General features: G+C 34.0%; 2 protein-coding genes across 6 annotated transcripts in view; both read right to left on the reverse strand.

Annotated features, from left to right (window-relative positions):
- Window positions 1-2,468: 2,468 nt before the first annotated feature.
- HPS1 (Hermansky-Pudlak syndrome 1 protein) lies at window positions 2,469-8,038 on the reverse strand. 4 transcript variants are annotated; one of them, XM_089228188.1, is made up of 12 exons: window positions 7,603-8,026; window positions 7,103-7,255; window positions 6,902-7,014; window positions 6,579-6,824; window positions 6,335-6,483; window positions 5,290-5,414; window positions 4,964-5,205; window positions 4,649-4,889; window positions 4,263-4,406; window positions 4,051-4,164; window positions 3,203-3,279; window positions 2,469-3,131 (listed from the first exon to the last, which is right to left on the reverse strand). In XM_089228188.1, exons 1-12 carry the CDS (start codon window positions 7,720-7,722, stop codon window positions 2,954-2,956), a joined length of 1,902 nt encoding a protein of 633 aa, XP_089084314.1. In that variant the 5' UTR covers window positions 7,723-8,026; the 3' UTR covers window positions 2,469-2,953. The 4 variants fall into 4 exon arrangements, 3 of the variants coding, with proteins under 3 accessions (XP_089084314.1, XP_089084316.1, XP_089084315.1); XR_016191859.1 differs by lacking the exons at window positions 2,469-3,131; window positions 3,203-3,279 and adding exons at window positions 3,286-3,510; window positions 3,586-3,735 and having other exon boundaries at window positions 7,603-8,038; XM_089228190.1 differs by lacking the exons at window positions 2,469-3,131; window positions 3,203-3,279 and adding an exon at window positions 3,286-3,510 and having other exon boundaries at window positions 7,603-8,037.
- Window positions 8,039-12,276: 4,238 nt separating this feature from the next.
- The window catches only part of Shrm (shroom), a 180,115-nt gene continuing 169,421 nt past the window's right edge, over window positions 12,277-22,970 (reverse strand). For both annotated transcript variants that reach the window (XM_089228381.1, XM_089228382.1), the window contains 6 exons: window positions 20,836-20,987; window positions 19,222-20,157; window positions 18,415-18,544; window positions 15,508-15,691; window positions 15,128-15,394; window positions 12,277-13,909 (listed from right to left, as the gene is read on the reverse strand). In XM_089228381.1, coding sequence (XP_089084507.1) covers window positions 13,655-13,909; window positions 15,128-15,394; window positions 15,508-15,691; window positions 18,415-18,544; window positions 19,222-20,157; window positions 20,836-20,987 — 1,924 coding nt within the window. In that variant the 3' untranslated portion in view covers window positions 12,277-13,654. The remainder of the gene's footprint in view (window positions 13,910-15,127; window positions 15,395-15,507; window positions 15,692-18,414; window positions 18,545-19,221; window positions 20,158-20,835; window positions 20,988-22,970) is intronic.

The raw sequence follows: 22,970 nt of genomic DNA on the forward strand, positions 1-22,970 counted from the left end.
ACGGTTTAGAAATCTTAAACCGCGGTCATTTGAATTTATTGGAATTCTCTCTCTTTAACACAAGCCTAGTTTTTAAAAAGAGAATCACAAATTTAATTCAATTTTTTATACATATTAATTTGCATAATGTTGTTACCATTATTGTTATTGTTTTTGATATTAGTAAATATTATTATTATTAAAGTGACACCTCTTCAAGTTGGCTCGGAGGCATTGGTGTTTACTGTTTTTTGAGAGCCATGTAGAAACCGACTCGATAGCAAATGTGTGTTTGATCATGTGAGACATTTTCAACAGCATTTTATAGTAAATAAGTAAAAAATGATGTACCATATACTTAGATATATATTTTGTACATACAGTTAAAGTATATTGGTAATTCTTTTATCAAACAACACTCATTATTTGAAAAACTATTGACTTTTTTCAATTTTTTTTTTTTTCAAAATTTTAGATCCATCTTTTTCTAGGACTATATATTTTTTTAAATATTTTCACCCTTATATTTATCAGGTAAACCATTATCAACTTTTGATTTTCAAATGACAACCTATACTTAAAATGTCATAAACTAAAAAGGCTATTTTTTCAATGAATTTTCACGTTTAAATTTTCAATTTTCGTTAATCCGTTTATATTACCCAAAGTTGGGTGGTGTTTGTGTGTTATAGGTGTATGTTAGGTGGTATTTACACACAAACACCATATATGATATAAGTGTTGTTTCATAAAAAAACCACTCTGTATATACTACTAAACCAGATTGTCATTCATGATATTATTTACATTTAAGTTTAAATTGTTTCTTGAATATAATTTATAACTAAATTAATCAATGTTTTAGTACTACTTCTATAACTATAATTTTATTTTTTGCAATCGTTTTGTACTAACAGTTTAGTTTATTATTTAAATTCAGTTTAAAATCAAAATATTAATTGTTATTATAATATTAACAAATTCCCAACATTGTTACAAACATTAGAATATGCATTCAAATAAAAATAAAATAAAATTTAAGATGTTGCACTTGTCCCCCCCCCCCCCCCAAGGGAAATAATATAAATTTTATTCAAAACTACAATGAAAATGAAATAACTTGACTACTTGTCAATAAATTGTGACATGCATTTGATATTTTTAAGTTAACGACAGAAAACATTTAAATATTAACCAATAAAACTTGAAAAGTTGATATGTCTATGTACAGAAAACACTAAAATAGAATAAAAAAATAGTTAAGTAAAAAATCAATGAAATAAGCATATTCTTATAATAAAAATATTTATATTTCAGTAAACACTTTTTTTAAATTTTTTCTAAACAAGTTCAATGTTAAAAAGTAACTTAATTTTTTTTTGTTACGTAAAAAGGTCGAAGTAAGAGGTTACACCATCTTAGATTTTTTGGTAAAAAGGTAAGAGGACGTCCCCAGAAGGTCCATTCACCCAGTTTATTCTATAATAATGCACAGCTATTATCTAATTTATATCATGTAGACTGCTGACTGAGTATGAGTGTAGTTTCTGCATATCAGGCGTCAATGCGCTGTCATGGAATAAGTTCACTGCATGGAGATTGCGCACAAGAATTGTGGACATTTCAATAATATTTTATACTAAATCTGAACAAACAACTGTGGCCTATCTTTTGCGAGATGATCACACCACCTGTCGTGGCTTGGTGCTCTGTGTCTACTGGTGTAAAATAAATTTACAATGTACAAACATAGGGTTTTTATGCACTTAAAACAAAAATATTATTGTCTCACAAAATTATAATCTATTTTGACTGTATTTTTATACCATACAACGGTTTGTTATAAAATAATCAAACAACTTTATTTATTTGAAATTATAATATTAAATATGTCTATCCACAAAACTTAATTTTAATACTCATATTTGTTTTTAAGATTTAGGAGTGTCTACAGTTTTTGGGCAGGAGTTCCAGCGCAGGAGATCAACCGCCTTCTTTCTATTTCAGTCTGGTCGTACACTAGGAAAAACACTAAAACTTATAAACCCAAATAATGCAGTTATTGAATTTACTTTTATACTTATTTCTATTGTGATCAAGTTTTGAATATTTAAATCCAATTTTATGACTTAAGCTATCTAATAAAGTGCAATTAATATATTATTCACAAGGACACTTTTAGCAAACTTTTAAACGATTTTCCTTGACAGCGAATAACGTTAAATAATAAATATAAATATTTATCACTCATAGCAGTATATAAATATATTTATAATTTTTTTACTGAACACTGGCTAAATAAGATATTTTATTAGAAACTACATAGTTTAACATGACCACAGGTGTTTAAAAATCTGTAACGGCCAATTATTAACATCAACGCGCACACAATATGTTTTACCCAACTTCCACCGGTGTTGTAATAATAACATCAAGCATGTACCTACATGATATTGATATTAATCAAATTAAAAACAATAAAAAAAAAATGTTAAATTTAAAAGCAATATCATATATTTGACAAACAATATGACCCGTACGAATAACATTCACCAAAACTACGTAGGTTATAATATTTATTTTCTTGTATAATATACACTTATTTTTTAATTTCTTACAATAAAAATACCCATTTCTCAGGTATTAATTCAATTTTTTATAAATAGATTGGCACATAAAAATGATTTTAATTTAAGTATTGAGTTCACCATTATTAAGTAGAAACAATATAGTATATCGTTATTGAGTAAATCCATAAATTAGAATAAAATATTTAAATTAAATCATAATATAAAATACTACAAATAGATAAATACGCAAACAATAAACAAACAATAGAAGTATATATATATAAAAAAAAAAAAAAATGGTTTTGGTGACTTCATACTATGAGATCAATACAAACAGAACGTTAATTTCATATAAAAAAACAAAAAATAAATAAAAAAATGGAATGAAACGTTTAAAGCGGTTTTTAAAACAAATCTAGAAGATTACTAGGTCTCCCAGTTACTTCCCACACAGTTGCTGATAATCTCCGGGAATGTTCCAACACGCAGGAAGCAGTAGCCAGTCCTAAATGCACACAGAATAGTTCGAAACATCGTACTTTTCCTTTCGGCATTCTTGGAAAACATTGTTCTATTAGCTTTCTACAAACATAAATAATTCAGTTTTATTAGAATTCTAACACGAAAAAACCATTTTACCAATTTCCACTTACTCGTAGTAATCGCCGTTTAATATTCCAGGAAATAACTCTGAAGCTGTTGGTTGAACTCTTGGCTTTAAAGATGTACCCTAAAATCAAAAATTATCGTCAAATGGAGACTGGATTATGCTATTCTCAAATGCAATTATGAATTAATTTCCTCAAAAACAGCCAAGTAAACCTTCAAAACTTATTTATGATCTTGATTTTATACAACTTGAATTTTTGCACCTTATTATTGCTACTGGAAGTCGACGTTTTTAATCCAACAAACTACATTAACTTAGCAATTTATAAGCAAGTGATCGTTGCCTATTAGTCTAGAAAATTATAATTCGTTAGAATTAAATATATTTTAAAATCAATCATTCATCAAAAAAGTAATTTAAATTAACCAGGCAAGTTCAAGGTTCGTTTTCGGCATTCAAGCGAGTTCAAATACATCACATGATTATTTTTGATTCACTTTCAATTTGTTCAATGATGATTTTCTAGAGTATATAGTTGGTAGTAATTTTACAAAAATGTGTTTTTGTGGTCACCATCTTGAAATATAAATTGCTTTGGTATTAGTTAAATATTAAATATTAGTTTTGTTCCAATGAAAAGGGAAATTATGCACAAAAGTGAGTTAACCTGTTATTGAGTAGGTCAGACCAAGCATAGAAATTACACTGCCTAACTAATTAAAATTATTTTATATTAAATGCAACATCCCGGATGTTGTGTCCGATACAAAAAATAAATAAATGAGTCTGGCAGATCATCTTTGTGCAGAGAGACTATGAACAGACTTAAATAAAAGAAAGTACTAATTTATCGCTCTCAAAATTGTTTTAATTTGTTACAGAGCTACTTACCGATTGATCCTCAAACCACAAAAAATAAGAATATGTAAATGTGTTGTCTTTCCAAAGGACAATAAAATGACCATCTCTTAAATGCTGTCTACTAAAATCAATCATGGACCACACCTAAGTGAAACAAAATAACATTATTTTCGTTTAAAACTCAACTTCCTCATCAAAATATACATAAATAGTTAAAATATTTAAAAACTGTTATTTTTCACCTTTTTCTTAGTAAGTTCAAGTGTTTCTTGTGAAGCGAACTCCAAACCTGGAGCGATCATACGATGAGACATTCGATCTACATAAATGAAATGTACTAGACCCGGAAATTCTTCTAAATATTTATTAATACTCAATGTTGACCTTGTAAAAGAAATGGAATTAAGGAAAATATATTTAATATCATTCAAAAGAGAAATACCAAAATAATACCAAATATTAAGTGTTCAGATTAAAATTAAAAGATAGACAAATAATTTAAATGGCAAGAATATAGTACCTATAATGTAAATTACTTTCTTGAAAAAATACTATTTTTCTATATCATTCTTATTAATAATTATTCACTTAAATGGGTTTATAATTTATTACTCAATTTAAAAGGATATGATCTCATTGTAAAATTGTTCATCGCTTTCACTTCAAAAAATGATGTATAATCACGTAACATAACAGCAACCATTGCAGAAGCTTCACTCACTGCTTCTTTTGTATAATTGTCAATCAATGATTCGTTGAGCATACAATGATGATGGAGATCTTTTAAACTACATATAATATTCATATTGCTCGATTCTATAGCAATTAATGATGAACTGTCATTATTTTTAAAGTAATCCTGGTATTTCCTAAAAAATAAAAATGTACATAACTTGTTAGTTACCTAACGGCTATTGCAAAAAATAAAAAATAATGTCAATACTTCTTCAGTGGCTCCCATCTGGTAGCTAGAGTGGTAATTATGGCAAGTACACTCCGAGTTGGTGCAAATGGAGCATTTTTCTTTTTAAACAAATCAATAATTTTCTTCATGGAACTATCAACTGTATCATAAGCAATTTTAAGTGATTCACGGTCTACAGTTCCTCGAATTTGGATTTCTTGGATTGTGCAAAATGATGTTAATGAATCAATTACACTACTATTGAAAACATCATTTCCGATCTAAAATAGAAAAATTATAGAAATAATTATTCATTAATAAAATTATTTTTAGTTGAATAAACATTGGAATAAATTCAGTATCACCTCATGAATGATAAATAATGGGACACCATCAGTAATGTATGACAAATGTACAGCATTTAATTTTAACCTATGTAGACCCAAAAGAATCAGTAAGCTGTTAATTTTGTTTCGTGGCATTGGAACATCTAAACAAAATAAACATTGATCAATTAGTTTTAATTTGCAACTGAGTAGTGTGCTGACTTTTAGATCATATACTATAGGCATATACTATAAGGTAGGAGCCATTTCTAGATTTTATGGTCATTATTATTATTAGCAACAAGTCTATAAGAATCAAATGACTAAATGGTGCATGCGTCAAGATAAATATCACATACTTTGTTATTTTAATTGATGAAATAAAGAGAATTCTGAAATCATAGATTTATTTACTTGGATCAATACAAATAATATATTCTAAGTTTTTGATATTTTATGATTTTTTGATGGTATTTAATAATTATTTAACATTAGACTATATTCTAAACATAATATTATACTACATAGTTAACCAAGTCTAATCCAGTGCAGGAACGAACGACTTATCATTAAGCTCGAGTAAAGTTAATAGATGTTTCATTGGATGTACATAAAATATGATTAAAAAAACTAAATTTTTATTATTATCTGTTAAAGCTATGAATGAATTAAGTTAATACTGTACAATAATTAACTTGCCTGCTATGAAGGCCAAAATATATTAAACCGAGATGCGTTTGACAACATACTATTGTAGTCAGTGAGGCTTATTATTGGTTATTATTTTATTAAATCATACTATGACCACAACATAGCGGATTAAATTTAATTATTCTTTTAATTATTAATGATTTATTTATTAAGTTATTTAATCAGTGCTGACTACACAATATTAAAAAAATCCATGCATTAAAAATTTAAGCAGAAAAACCTTAAAAGACTTGTTGCTTAGATTATGTACTTTGAAACCATTACACAATCAAGTTATGCTGCTATGGCTTCATCGGTAGTATATAATACATAATAATATGATTAAGGTGGCCTAAGTATTTTTTTTTTATAGGAATTAAGAGATATTTCTAACCATTTTCCAACTGTAGCGAATTATCTTTTTCCACAATAATTACATCAAGATCTGATTTATCCTTGGGTTCTGAATCAACCGTTTGTATAGCATCAGCCAACAGTGCTAAGAATAATGTATCACCCGCAGTCAGATCAGTTGCATTGCGACTAAAATCAATAAGTTTACAAAAAAAAAAATACAATTCCAAGACTTTTAAATAACCTATTAAAATTGAACATTAATTAAAGAAAATAGTGATTACCTAGAATACAAAGTCAAAAATTTCTGTCGAACCATTATGAGCACATGAACCCTAGAGAAGGCAGATTTTGCTTTCATTTTTTCGGCTGCTGTTTTAGCGGCTGTCAAGGCAGCCGTAGAAAGTTCTGCACTGACAGTCAGTTGTTCGACAGCTTCAATTAATACACACTGCTCTTCACTTGAACGTTTCAGCCAAACATCTAAAAGCTTAGAAACCAGAAGACGACGACGGCGACTATACTTCAATCTACGACACAACAGACATATTATAATATAATATGATAGGGTGTACACATAAAAACATTTTAACCTTTTCAAACTTACAATGAGACATCAGAACCACAGATTCTTTTGATAAATAAAATTGAAACGCTAAGTACTTTTTGCTGCCAGGAAACTTCTTTGTCACCAATATAAACGAACAAATGACCCAAATACTGGAAGTAAATTAAACAATAGGTATTTAATTATAATTTAAATAGTTTGGATGTGTATGCATATTTATTCTAAAGTTGATTTGGTTACCTCGTCGAATACAATATTCGTCCCATTTTGACATTGCATTGAGCTGTAACGATTTGAAAAATGGCAATTCATTATTCTCTGAGACGTAACCATCGGGGAAAAAATCTGAAGTATTAAGTCCGGATCAACTTTATCACAATCTTCTTTTTCATTCTTAAAAAAAAAAAAAAAAAAACACACAATGATACAACACAATGAATTAAAAAGCCAATATATTTTTAGATGTAATACACAAATAAAAATGAGAAGAATAAAAAAATGGTTAAGTAGGCGGAACGATGAAATTGGTGGATAATTGTTGGGCTTGGATCAAAATGCGTTTAGAGCAAACTAACAGATAACTTGTACTGAATACGACTGTTTGTCTAATAATTCTGCGGGAGCGTAATATTCTACACCGGCAAAATAAACTATCAACAAAAGTGCAACTACTGTTATAACTGGATATAAAAACGACGACGCGAATGATTAATAAAAAAAAAAAAAAAAAAACGCTGTACCTCTGTTGGCTTGACGAGGTCCTGCGAAATTCCGATTTTTCTAATGTGTGAACAAAATTTCGTGTCGCATTTCATGAATACGATGTCGTTTAAATTATCGAACACCATGAGACACCGCATTGTGGCTGGAAAATCGGAACGACACCGGCTGAAAAGTAATAACGCAGGTACAACGACGACTGATGACGAGAAACCTCACTCGGCGGACGTCACTCGTCGACTGACCACTCACCACTGTTACGTAACTGTAGACAGTGGGCACGTCACCTCGAAACATAATCACGTTTAACGAAATCGGTAAGCGATAACGATACCTGTTATCGGAGTGTGTTTGACCGGTTGCGCTGTAAAATCCACTCGATGACATTAAACGAATGCGCGCGCATTGGCCATGTCCGGTCGCCGCCATCCGGTCGGACGTGACGCGACGACTGATTAAGTCGGCCGTCTGGTGTTATCACTTATCAACGGCGGCGATAAATAGCGTACTATCTTAAATTGGGATTTAATCAGCGCATAAGATTGAGCTTCTTAGGATTCTCTAGCAATCCAAAAGTCTGCGATCTCGTGGCACAGGACGCGGTACAAACATCGGTCGACTTGGCGATATTTTAACGTAGAGGCATTATGTTAACTTCAATAAAAAAAAAATAACAGCGTCTCCATCACTCGTCAGGAGTCGTTGAGCCTAAAACCCGGCTATAGCGACCCTCTTTGAATCGCACAGAACTAGTGAATTATAAATAACAAAATCAAAAATAACCAAGTAAAAAACAATTCATTTAAATAAATAGTTCCGTGTAATTTATCGTAGACGTGTTCTTTCTAATCTCCCAATTCCATTATTTTTGGACGTTGAACGGTTTTCTTCCGGACATCTTTTACAATTTGATATCCAAGATTTCACTTTGAAAAAAAATCATCAAGTTATCACGCGTGCATTTTGATAACAATTCAGAATGACGCAACGTGACGTGCGTTCGGGCAACTTAAAAAGAAAAGTGAGGATACGCTAACATTTCTGAAGGATTAGACGGGGTTCTCCGTCCTCCTGTGACCCCCCCCCCCCGAGTCGAGCACAAGTGGTAGGTACGACATGAATCATGGAAACACGAAGCATATTAAATATTGGGACCCAATCGACGAAGTACGGAAAGGAACGTCTAACAAAAATTTTATGAAATTGATTTACCTTCGCGCTATATACCCGCCGCCGCCGCAAGGTGTGGCGAGCTGTCGGTTTACCTCTAATAATTCTTTTAAGTCACCCGTTTTGGTACCGACAAAATAATTTTTTGTGCTTAAATCGAATAAGGACACGTAAACGCGATGGACCGATGATTGAAATAGGTTTTGAACGTTTAACATTATCCAGATGACCGGATGACACGATGACACTGTACGATGCGACAAGTTCAACTCCGAAAAGGTTTTCTCCTTAGAAGGAGCCAGCTGGCAGCAGCTACTGAGCTATACTGCACCGCATCGACCAATAACCATCCTAATACCGAAGTGAGAACAGTCGATAGATTGATGCATGACATTTTTTTTTCTTTTCGAAATAATAAGTCGTGTTCATAATTTTATTGCCGAGGGTGCTAATTCAATATGTTTTATAATTTTGTATGTCTTTTTAACTTGCAGTTACTGTATACAAGGTGTCCCATTGCGATATCTCCCGAAATAACGGCGATATCGAAATTCTGGTTTTGTGTATAAGGCGCACAGGGATAAAAACTACAATTATTTCATATTTTGATTTATTTTTATGTTTTGGTAAAAAAGTTAAAAAATATATTTTGATATTCAATTAATTCCAAAAAAGTTAAAGATAACCATTTTGTAGAGTTTTTTTTTCTGAAAATATTGACGTTTCAACATTTTATTTTCATTACTATTCTGATTTTTAATATTTTTTTTTAGTTTCGAAAAAAATTGCGAATTATTTAACACCATAATGTAATCAAACATGTGACCCACCTCGCCGCGCGCATTCCCATACGGACGGCCGAATGCTTTCCGTGTTCCTGATAGTTAGGTTATTTATAATCATATTTTATTTCTTCAAAACTAGAAAAAGTATTAAAAATCGGGAAATTAATGAAAATAACATTTTGAAACGTCAATATTTTCAGGAAAATAAACTCTACAAAATGGCTATCGTTAATTTTTTTGGACATAATTAAATAAAAAAATATATTTTTTAAATTTTTTACAAAAGCATTAAAATAAATTAATAAATGTACTAATCGCAGTTTTTATCCCTGTGAATTTTATTATAAAACCAGAATTTTGATATCTCCATTATTTCGTGAAATATAGCAATGGGTAAATCCTCGTGGGACACTCTGTACATAATAATAGGTACTATTAAGTGGTAAGTATATTAAGCTCAAACAAATCAGGAGCGTATACAGGGGGGGGGGGTTGAATCTATCGCTAACCCCCAAAAAAATAAAAATAATTTGAATTTTGAAAATTCAGTCAAATTATATACATTTATTATGAAATATTTTTATTACTAATTGTTTTTCTCGGTTTATTTATAGTCGGGCATGATAAATAAGTTTATATTTATGTAGTAAATTATAGTTGAATGATTGAGCCATTGATGTGATTACCGAGAAATTATCTTAGAAATTCAAATGATATAAAAGATTTTCAAGAGGTAACACTTTTTATAAAGATATTTTACCGAATTAGATAACATGATTAGACGCAGAAATCAAAATACGGCTAGCTAAATGGAAAAAAAATATATCAGACAGAACTACAGAATTGATTTTTACTAAAAAAATATTGAATTTTATTGAATTCTAAAAAATAAACTATTATTGGACTTAGATAAATATTTTTAAATTCAAAACAGCCTATTTGTGGATCTGATTATTAGAACAATTTTGATGGTAAAAATATTTATCTAAGTCGAGTAGCTATATTATTTTTTAGAATTCAAAATTTGTTTAATTAAATCAATTTGAAAAGTTATAAATCTTTTAAAACATTATTTTTGAGAATTCGCTAACATGAGTATCTTTCTTAAATTATTTACTATAATCATACGAGATATTTACAATTTTCGTCAAACGTTTGATTAGCGTAATTTTTTCTTTTTTTGACAGATCTTTCTGCGACACTGTATATGGCTATATATACGAGGATTAGATAATTGGTACAAAATAATTCTGCAGAACTCCGCCATATGTTGCAGCGGTTATTATTGTGTTGTTTAAAAATGAACACATGAGCTGTGCCCTGTGCGGGGGAGTGGAGAAGCCATCGCGTGCAAAACGTACACCGGTACACCATATCATGTACCTATACTACGTGCCGGGTGACCTCGATATAATTCCGACCTAACCCTCCCCCCCCCCCCAACACCGACAAACATACCCTTTCGTCGATTTCATAAGTAGGTACCTATGCTGCAGCTCTGGTTGCGAACACGTTATAGGATCTCATGTCGGTCATCGTAGGTATGTGTTCGATATGTAAGACCGCACGAAAGCCGATACTCGAACGAAACATAATATAATAATATGAAACAAGTAACAATTACTGGCCAGAGTCACTGTCCGTGAGCTCTGCGGACTCGTTGAAATCTAAATATTTAATTAACACGTCATCATCACTATAATATACAGACATTACGATATAATGATTATTATTATCTAATGCCATTTCGTACAGGCAGCGCGTGTATTAGGTACTAATATGGGTTTTTTATACGACTTTTTTTTTCCCCCGTTTAATCCGACAGCAGAGGAGGATCTGTATGAACACTACTACTCCTCTGCAGCCATCTTTTATTAATGTTTAATAAAAACGCTAATACATACACATACTTAACACATAACTATAATTATTGTTGCTGCACCTTAAAAATAAAAAATATTAAAACAATAGATACAATACAATTATACGACTTACCGCCGAGAGTTGTGTCAGTTTATTGTGTGTTGGTATACACCCGACACACCAGCAATAATTGATTTCATATCACTTTCCGCGCAAAACATGTTGTACAGTAGATATTTAGCCGTATTGCCGTGTTTTTTCTAATGAATTTCGAGCTCAGCGCTATCTAGCAACTAAAATTTAAAGTAAATGACCCAAGACCTTTATTGTATTTGATGAAATATTCATCACGATCATCACTTTAAAGTAAAATATCACAAATCCAGGAATTTTGATTGCTTTTAAATACAAGCATCTTGTCCATCGACCTATGGTAATGCAATAATACTTTTTAAAACTGATTTGAAATCGTTATAGTGTTTACTTAAGATCGGTCAGTCCACTTTTCCCAATTTCACCCCTCTTCACTCTCACACCCAAACAACTATAAATTTAGATTGAACATTTTTAAATGATCAAACGTTGATTTTTGGAATTTATATTAGAAACCTTGCGAACACATACTGATCTCAAGTATACATCATAACGAATTCTTGAAGTTTTCTGTAATGTGGGCCAAAAATAATCCATATGCGCCCTAAGCAGTATTGCCAGTACCCCGTAAAATCGGTACGGTGAAGGGTAATTATTAAGTATTCGAAAATCGAATTAATTATTTAATCGCAAACACGAGTGGTCGCGAGAACGAGACAAAGGATAAATTACAGGCATGCAGCGAATCACAATAGAATAATAAAAACAAAAAAACAAAAAAAATCATTTATATTATAGCACCAAGAAGGTTCACTATATATCATTATATTCGTTTCATTAAAATCTGTACAACACACACACACACACACAGGGTTTCTATAATGTTTTTATAATACAAGACAATATTTCATGTTAGATTTAACAATACATTTCACTAAAAATATTTACAGTAAATGCATAACAAGGATAAATATTAAGGCTTTTAAAATTAATAATAAAATAATATCGAGCTAAGATATATATTTTCATTATAAATCATCTCTGCACAGAGGTTTAAGGGGTACGCGTGCGCGCGCGCACACATATTATGATAATATAATATTTATAGTATTACGGATAGTGTTATGATTAATATTATTTCAGTTTTATTTGTTTACATTTTTATATTCGTTACGTTTGTCGCCCACGCGACCTATGCGCGATCACGATCGGATAAACGTTATCTCGACCGAAGTGGCGAATGATGCTGTGGGTGGGCGCGGGCCCAACAGCAGTTTGATTCTCTTGACAACAATATAAATAAAATAATATCGTTATCGTTCGCATTTTATAAATAATTAAAACTACATATATATAAGAATATGATAAGAATATCCTAACCGCACGTCATGTCGGAGCAAACCAAAACAATATTATTGCGTCATAATTGATCGTGTTACAATCTAATGATATTATGTTTAGACGGGGAGTCGCAAGATAGGAGATGGACGAAAGAGCGACAGGTGTCGTCGACCAGATAAGACTGTCGTCGTTTTGGATGGTTTTAAATCGAAAACACAACAATATTACCGTGTTTGAGTCTCTGTTTTTTTACACGAAAAAACTATAAAACACACACACGCACGTTGTTCGAAAGCAAATAAGTACATATTATATAGTATTATAAGACACACACTCAAACTCACATATCAGTATAGAGCCGATGCGGCTTCGAAGAAGGACACGAACGAGTGGTTTATGGGCGGATTTGAGGGTGGTGGGAGGAGGGGGTTTAGAAGTGATAATACGTGAGACGTTCCGATTATAGAGATCTGGCGGGCTAACCCCGTTTAAATCGTTTCAGTCGATTTTTTTAAATATTATCCTACCAAGTTTTCCTCGAACCACACGCGCATGCTCAAACGCATACTAATAATAATAATGGTTTTACAATATTACATTTATATATTCTATGGATTTCGTCTTATCTACAGTAACGTGACCTACCAGCAATTGTAATTTATTTTAGTTTATTTTAATTTTTTACCGCACCTATCTCACACACACATACATATTATATTATATATATATATAAAATTAAATTATAATAATATATTACTATGTAACATGACGTGTTTTCAACGCGTTAATATAAAACGTTAAAAAAAATATATATAATTTTTTAGTCTTCGAGGGTTTCCTTGAGCGCTCGCAGCTGTTCCTCGCCCAGCTGTATTTTGTCGGCGATCTCGCGGGCGTCGATCAGCAGCTTGGCTTTCATGGCGATGAAATGATCGTAGTCCGAGTACTCGTCGGCCGTCAGATAGCGGCACAGAATGTTCGACACGAAGTCTCCGCGCCTGTCGATGTTCTCCTTCAGCTCTTTGGCCTCTTCGAGTTGACCGGTCAGCTTGCACTTTTTCTCCTCCAGCGCCTTCTGCGGGACGACAAACAGGAGAAAAACGTTGTTATTATTGTTTCCATCAACATCGATATCATAATAATATTATCACATCAGGTGAGGGTTGGGGAGGGGGTGGTGGTCAGGAGGCCCCACGTGGTTCTGGGGCCCGGACTTTCAAGGAGTCCGGCATTCGTGTAAACAATTAATTCAATAAATTATTATATTAAAAAAATGTTTCAAAATCAGTACTGTTATTAAAGAAGGACCCGGATTCAATTAGGACCAAAAATATGATGTTGGGGGCCTGTAAAATGTTGCCAACAAGACTCTATTCACGATGGTGGACTGCAAAAAAAATATTGAGCCCTACTACGATAATTAACCACCAAATAGATAACGCTGCGAAGCATGAGCATCCTCAGGGGCATCATGAGATGGGGCACTTGCAGCCTCCTCCTTTAGTACTTTAAATTTGTCTTCCAAAACATAATCAGTAACGCGTGCCTAGTAAACATAGATTACTTTTATGAAATGTTAAAAAAAAATGTTCATTGAATTTTTAAATTAATTTTGTCCCCCTCCCCCAAGAAAAATGTCTATGGACGCCCATACAGTGATGACATAAGGTAAACAACCGGAGAAAGATTCAATTACACAGCACATTTTGCAGATAAATGTGACGGTCGACGATGGAAATATTGAAGATGGAACAGCCGGTACAGACTTAATGATTACCATAATAAGCGATATTTTTCGACTACTGTATTTCCACACCGAGCACACTCCCTGCGTAAAGTGCGGAGGAAGGGAATAAATATCATTAAATTGTGTTTGAAATAAAACCAAGAAACACACACGGGTGAGGTTTTTTTTCTAGTTCAATATAGATTTACTGTATACACACGTCATTTACGATACCGCATGATATATTGCTATTATAATGTATATTGTTAATGTCTGCAGCCCGTTCAATATGATTAATTCAAGGGTTAAAAATTAATGTGCCAATCGCGTGCCACTATACATATACCGTGTCATTATGGGAGACAACATTAATTCCATATCGATTCTTTTTATGAACTTTCATGCAACCAAGCACGAGAATGATGGGAAAAAATAAAAAAACATACATTACACTACTACAGTAAAAAAAAAAGAATACCGTAAATAGAGAATTTCGGTTACGATATTTTACGGTGGTTTACGATGCACGCACGGTCCCTAACAATTATTATCATTATTAATGTTCACCTTTTCTGAATTGTCTGCGTCCAAGTCCAGCAGTGCGTTTTCCGCTCTCGCCAAACGTCCGCTCAGGCTCAACAGCAAACTGGTAATGTGGCCCACTTCCTGTACGTGAGTTTTGAACTTGTTGGCCTCCTGAGGCTTGGCCACGGACTTAACGCGGTCGGCCACCGATACCCCCAGAGTCTCGTTCAGCGCCGCCTCTTCGGCTAGCGCGATTTGTTCGTCTCGGAGTACCTTCAGCTTTCTGTCCAGCCGCGACACTAGGTCCGCCTGAAAAATTGTTTAACCGGTTAGTTGAAGTGTTGTAGATGGCGTCCTTTTTTTAGAAAAAAATAAAAATCGTTTCGACGAAAATAAGTTCATGTTAGATATTTTTCACTCACCTTTTTCTTTTGCAAATTTCCGATCCCGTTGCATTCGCCCGGTGACGATTGTATCTGCCGGCTGTAATGCTGCAGATTCAGGAGTTTCGCCTTCGGTTCGGACGTGGTGTAGTAGGATGAGTTGGCCGACAGTCCGGTGACGGTAGTAGTCGATGAGGTGCTAGTTGAGGAGGTGACTGGGCCGCTGCAAACAAACCGTACAAAAATTCAAAATACATAATCCATCTCAGATTTTTAATTTTTTTTTTAAAAACCAAAAAACCCAAGTAGGTGGGGTATAATAACAATAATTATAACACTGAGGAGACGCACTAGATAAAATAATAGAAACCATTTTCTAAAACAATATTTAAAAGAAAATACGAAGTAGGACAAGCTAAGCCGCGATAGACGATACACGTGTAACGTTATTACATTGACTATGCTGCAGAGATAACAATGTGGGTTACAAGACTGTATTGATGGGTTGCACATATCTATAGGGGAACTCAGCTGTCCCGTATAATAATAATAATATAACTTAATTATTAAGGTCTTCAGCAGCAGCTATGACGTTCGTGTCGCCGTTATAAACATATTACAACATTATAAACGTCTGTGGTGCGGGCCATATAACGAAGCCGATAAATATTATAATGTATGGTAATTATTCGAACGGGACATATTCTGTTTGATGATCATCGCCCCGTATAAAATTCTATACGATACGAGAACACTGCCAATAACGAATTAACGACCGATACTCGGTTTAATGTACTTTAGGGAAAATTAAAAAAAAAAAACACGATTGATATGACATACAGATACAAATAATATTAAGTGTTTTTATGGGTTTATATTATATGAGTAGCTACGTAGTCACGCATTAATAAATAACTTGTACTAATACCAAATCACTCTGTAGACTCTGTAAAACTAATCCAAAATCACGAATCATATTATTTAAATCAGTTCTTAAAAAAAAAATATTTACCTAAATATTATTTTTGGTTTCATTTTAACGCGAAGTCGACATTGGCCAATGGGAGAAACGTGTGAAATGTTTAACCTAATGAGGCCGGAGTTGATCGACGATTACAGGTTACATATTATTTTCATTTTATTAGGTATGCATTTCATACAGAAAAATAAATCGCGACCGGATGAGAATAATTCAACGGTATTCTCAAGGTGCTCGCACCGCACGTACTAATCAGACACCACATGCGTGTACATTGGTGTACGCCTAAAGAAAGCACCACTCATTCGGAATGATTCAGAATAAAAGTGATAAGCTAAATAAAAAAATAAAAAATCAACAATGTCTACGCGATGAGGAGTGTGTGTGTGGCGGCAATAGAGATAAGACACATTGTACACATAATGATAAATATGTGATGATAAAATGTCATATACAAAACATATATATCTATAGAAGGTATATAGATCAACGTGAAATAAATAAATTATAGAAAGATTTGGAGAGGTACCATAAATCAAAATGCAAAGAAATCTAAAATCATTTTATTGTTGTTTAATGGACAGACTCGGGGTGCACATTAAAATAAAATTGATTTACAGAATTTTGATGTTGCATTATTTAGTTTTTAGTTTTTTAATTTTTTAGTCGATCGACTTTAAATCATTCAATATTTCAATACGAGTATATGCACGCACACCGTGGTGTTCTAAATCTTGCAGGTACAACGACGATATCTTATATTCTTCCGAGACATTTTTTTTTTTTTTTAACGAGATTTAAGCGGTATGTTTTTCGACTTGTGTCGGAATTTCAATACGGGAGAAGCATAACATAATAATTTAATATGTGTCGTTGAATTCTGTTGGATTATCAGCTCTATTAGTCGGAGCAATATCAGAGAGCTGTTAAGTATATCACGGCACACGGTTGTTACGGTCTGAGGAGGATTATTCCGAAGCTAAAACGGGTAAGTAGGTAGGTACATATTATATAATATATAATAAGAAGGATCGTCGTTAAACAATATATTCGAACGTTTTTGTATATATGTTGTCTGTACGTCATATTATATGTAACTACTACGACGGATGAAGTGTCGTAGTGTACACACTACTTTACATATTATTATTCCTTTGTGTAATTTACGCATACATAATTCCGTCACATTATCATTATACCTGCATTTATTATTATTATTATTATTTTATTTTAACTCGACCTCCGTACAAAGCACATGAAATTCGACACAAAAATCGAATAATTCCCATATTATTATATAATATCACCGACGTACAACCACACGGTGGCGATCAGTCGTCGACACTCGATAATTCTGCAAATTCACATAGCTCGTGTGATGTCGATAATAATGTGTCATGACGTCGTACAAAGACGTACGTAGACGAGGCACCTATTATTGATTACGAAACGACGATAAAAATAACCTTTTGGTATGAATGATCGTGTATCACATTAATCTATTATATTCAATTGTACATACTGCACGCACAGCGGTAAGTGCCTACTAATAAAAATATTAATTAGTTTATAATTGTTATTAGTATAATTAATAAACTATTGTATAATTATAGCGTGGGACTGAGTCAAATGAGAAAATACGTCAAAGTCTGCCAAGCATATAAGCTCGAAAATAAATGAACAAAAATGCGTTATTTTTTTCAGTTTTATTGCATATTATATGCATTCGCTGTCAACTTATATACATATACATACATACATATTATATATAGTCGAAATATTTCCGTTTAGAAATGAGTCGTCGAGAAGACATTATAATATAGGTAATGTGTATTTGAAAACGGATAATTGTATCGGATATATATCTCACAAAACGATGTAGTGCATAGAGTTCGCTTAGAGGGAAAGAAACATCAGTACCTATATATATCATGATATATTTAAGAAAAATGAACCACTCGACTTACCACATGGCGTCACTACTACTGCAGCAGTCTGTCAGTTTCTCGGCGACCGAAGTTCTGGACCGGGGCACCAAGTCCATGCGGAACAGCGGAGAAACGTAGTCTGTAGAACGTTTGACGTCCGGTCCGGGAGCTGAAACACAATAGACATGACGAGGTCAGAATTAGCGGATATCCTAGAGGCGTACGCGAATAACGGATTTACCTTTGTCCTTTTTCTCTGCGCGCCAGAAAGCAGCAAGGAAACGAATATAACACATTACAGATTATAATAATGGCAATAATGCACACGGTTTTCGCCAAAAGGAACGCAAGTTAATGGTTTTATTAAAGAATTTGGTTGTACTTAAATACCATATAGATGGATGAATGAAAAATGGGAAAAACTGGTATAAACTTTGTGTTGAGCAAAACGATAGTATTTTTCCAAGTGTGGCCAACATGAATTACGTCCACGAGCCACATGGATAGGTAAATATAATCGATATAAAAAGCCAAAATGTTTATAGATTTTATAATTTTATCGTTAATAAGTAAGTATTGGTTTTTTTTTAATAAAAGATGAGCCGCAAGTGTGCCACCGCTGGCGTATGCGAAAAAATCGATTGAATTAATTTCAGAATATATCTATTACATAATAATCCTTTTACTTTTTGGTAATATATATTTTTTTTTTTTTTTTGCTCAACAATGAATTGGTAAAGAGATGCATATTCAAAAGAAAAATTAATTATTTAACGGGAATAAAAAATTAAATGAGAATCCGTGCAATATAAAACATCATATTGTAATATAATAGTAAAAACTCACCCAGTATGTTGTGGAGTTTGTCGGACGGCGACAGGTGGCTGATGAGATCGCGGGACAGTTCTTCGCATTCGATCTCTTCGGGCGACTTCCGCCGGATTGTCGATGGGTTGCCACCTGCGGCGACAGATTTTAGTTCCGTTTGCGAAGCGGAATCCGACGACACCACCGAACAGCTTCTGGAAACCGGGTTGCGGAAACGGTGGTCAGCGGAGGTCACGGCGACCGCGGGTTCTGCCGTATGCCATGTAGAATTACAGCACTCGTCGAGGTCACCGGCAGTAACGGGAGTAACGGATCCCGCGGCAGATGGCGAGATGATCAGGAGCGGTGGAGGCGGACCGCCCGAGCCAAAGTCGCCCGACGACAGCCTGGTGGGCGAGTGGGACGGCGACGGGGCGTTCAGGGACAGGCTGCTGTAGCCGCTCTCGGTGGATCCCACCTGGGACAGGTCGGACTGTGACCGTTTCTGCAGGAGCAGGCTGGACGTGGACTCGGAGTGCCGGGGTGGCGGCATCATCATCAACTGCAACGTGGTGATTGCCGCGTCCGACTTGTTGGGCATGTTGGACGGGTCCGACTGCGTCCGGGGTGTCCGGGACGACCGTTTGAAATCCTGTCCGGCCGAGTTGTTAGCCCGCGGCAGTGTTTTAGATAACTGTTGTTGTTGGGGCGGCTGGTCGACGACTGGCCGCTCGGACAACACCGCGGGGGGCGGCGGTGACGGCGCGGCGACATCCACGGCCACTGCGTCGACGGTTTGTTGTTTACCAGGCGACGACTGTTGTTGACTAGTTACTGTGTTGTTATTGTTGTTGTTGTTGTTATAGTGGTGGAGGTGGTGGTGGTGGTCTAGCTGCAGGGATTGCAGTCGACCGCCACTCGAATCCAAAAGATTGCTGCAGCAATCGCTTCCGTCTGGAGCCACGTTTTCTACATCTGTTTCACAAACATCGTAAATGTTATTATAAAGCGAATAAAAGCGACATCCCAAGGCTACCGCTGTTTTGTAATTTTATTTTTTCTAATAATATACACCTTGTACGAGGCAATTTTAAAATTAACACTTTCGAGTTTCAGAAAAATATTGTTTGGAACAAAAATAAAAGATTTAAATTCAATCAGTTTTGAAAAAAAATACGAATTAATGGAGGAAATAGGCGTGTAAATAAAACGATTACAAATATGATTGTCGTGTAAAGATTTCATACACATCAAATCACCATATCACGTACAACCGAAAAAAGAGTATCAATAGTATTATTTATTTTGTTTATCAAAATTCCGGTGGAATGGTCGGCTGTAGTGCTATCGCAGATCATAGAATATTATAATAAAAATAAATGTTCAGTTAAAAACCGGTGTGCTTGTAATTTTTTCTTTAATCGATCATATAAACCTAGAGCGTACCTATGTATTTATTTAGATTATAAATACTGAACAAGCACCTTACTTTACTGAATTATTTAATTATATAAATAATATAGTAATACGTCAGGTAGGTAATTTATTATATTGTTGAAGTTTTCGGATGTTTTTACTTTAAGCGATCAAATCATCTGAAGCCCCGCCACACCCTACTTATTTCCCTCCTCAACGAGAGCTTTTTTGGCTTACCTTGTGGTTCCACGGCCGCGGCAGCGTCTCCTCGGCCGCCGCTGTTTGGCGACGCCGTCCTCTTGTAACTTCCTTCGAAGTTCGGAAGTCCTTTTTCGCGCTCCCGGGGCTCTCTCTTGTACGCTGACAGGTACGACGCCTTCGATTGACTCCTGCGGACAAAACGATTCGTACATTTAATCAGACCGTTTAGTTTTTCGACGACCAATAATAATAAGACCGACATAATGGCGTCGGTGCATGACTTATGTGAGCGACCGTCGACGCCGTATTACACTATTACCATAATAATTATAAAATATAATAATATTACTGTTGAGGTTTGGGAACGAATAAAAACGGCGCTGCCAACCGTTGCCCTCCGTGTGGTGCGTGTTATTAGTTAGCTATTATAGCTAGCTATATAGGAGTCGCAGCTGCGAAAAGCGCAAACATTTAACGGGGAAATCCATATTACATTATACACGACACCGAACGGCAAACATCCAAGTTGGGTTAGGCACGAATGCGGGGTAATACATAATATAGTGTGCGTATTTTATTGCGCGGTTTACAATTAAAAAAAAAAAAATCCAATCTAATATAATATTATTATCATTGAAACCATTTCCGCAGTGTTTGCAGCATATATTATTGTAGATCGACGACAACGAGGCGAGGTGAAGGTACGTGCAGTACTCAGGGTCTGTGCTCGGGTCAATAGTTTTTTTAATGTGCTATAAATAAGCGCATATAATTTTTTTTTTACAATTATTATTATTATTATTATCATCATTATGATTGAGTTTCGGGCATACACAAACCGCACGCGACGAACGCATAAAATATAATAATAATAATTTATAACGAATGTTGAACGACGACACAAGTCGATAAATATTTTTATAAACGAATAACAATAATATAATATCAAACGACAATAATATTGTTGTTATCATAATATTATATACATATGATTTATGATAATATCGATCGTTTGTCACGTTTTAGACGCGTTTCGTTTTGCGCCGCCGCGGTTCGGTTGCATATAGGACAGAATAAACGGTAAACATTGTTTTTGTGGCATAAAACACACAATAGCGTCGCAATTAGAAACACAATATGACGGGTAAATATTGTATTAGGCGTTAAAAAAGCCGCGGGTCTCCGCAACTACGGTTAAAAAAACAAATAAAATCAAGAGAAGAGACGAAATTAACGCTCGGCCAGGACGTATAATATATATAATGATATTCACGGACCCGGTCATTGTGTGACTGGTGATTTCGCCAATCGGAGCCCAAAATTTCTTTCCGCCGAATTTGTCTCGATTACCATAATATTGCAAACGAAAAAATATAGATCATTCACTATATAGGCGATACACGCATTATGTTATGATGTACACGTGCAGGTCGACGGCGACTTTCTTATTACGATGGAAGTACGTATATGACGTGTTTTTGTCGTAATAATTATAATAGAACAGACCGTGCGACGTTTTTAATTAATATTTCTCACTACTAATATGACGTATTTTATTATAATATTTCGCGCAATAATCCGTCGGCCGTGGCTGTTCTAATAGAGATTTGATAAGACGTGACCGAACACGATAGGAAAAAGGGCGACGACGACGATCTTCGCAGAGGATTCAGAACTCATTTATATATACGTAAAAGGGGTATTTTTTATGGTAAGAGGGAGGTGGGGTGGAAAAGTCTGTTGAAATTTGAACCCATAAATATAATAACTTTAACCTCATTAAATACATTATACGAGATATTGATTAATAAACGATATAATATAATTAGGTAGGAACCTATAATATATATGAAAAAATCGATTAATTTTGTTTCCATCATCATACGTAATGGTAACTACTAAAATCAAAATTTATCTTGATAGTTTTTATTAAAAAGTATAATTAAGTTTATATATATATAAATTTACGAATCATCGCCACTCTATAATTGTATATATTCAAACCTATTATACTTACGAATATAACAAATTATAAAACCTCTAAGTCAATGTGAGACGCAAATAGCAATAATCACTCAGCTTTTAAAACGAAATTAAAAGTTTGCTCCAATCAACGAGAAGCCCCGATGATCGTTACTTATCCCCTCGGGACCCGCGACTGTCCAAATGAG

Source organism: Diuraphis noxia, unplaced genomic scaffold, assembly GCF_037042655.1.
Source record: "Diuraphis noxia isolate RWA-SAM2 unplaced genomic scaffold, SU_Dnox_SAM2 contig0005, whole genome shotgun sequence".
Lineage (NCBI taxonomy): Eukaryota > Metazoa > Arthropoda > Insecta > Hemiptera > Aphididae > Diuraphis > Diuraphis noxia.

Bases quoted from the DNA above. Each gene is read 5' to 3' on its own strand.
- HPS1 (XM_089228188.1), bottom strand. From the start codon at position 7,722: ATGCGGTGTCTCATGGTGTTCGATAATTTAAACGACATCGTATTCATG. The intron at 7,256-7,602 runs GTACAGCGTTTT...TTTTTTTTTAAG, and splicing joins ACCTCGTCAAGCCAACAGAG to AATGAAAAAGAAGATTGTGA. The intron at 3,132-3,202 runs GTAAGTGGAAAT...TTATGTTTGTAG, and splicing joins TTAAACGGCGATTACTACGA to AAAGCTAATAGAACAATGTT.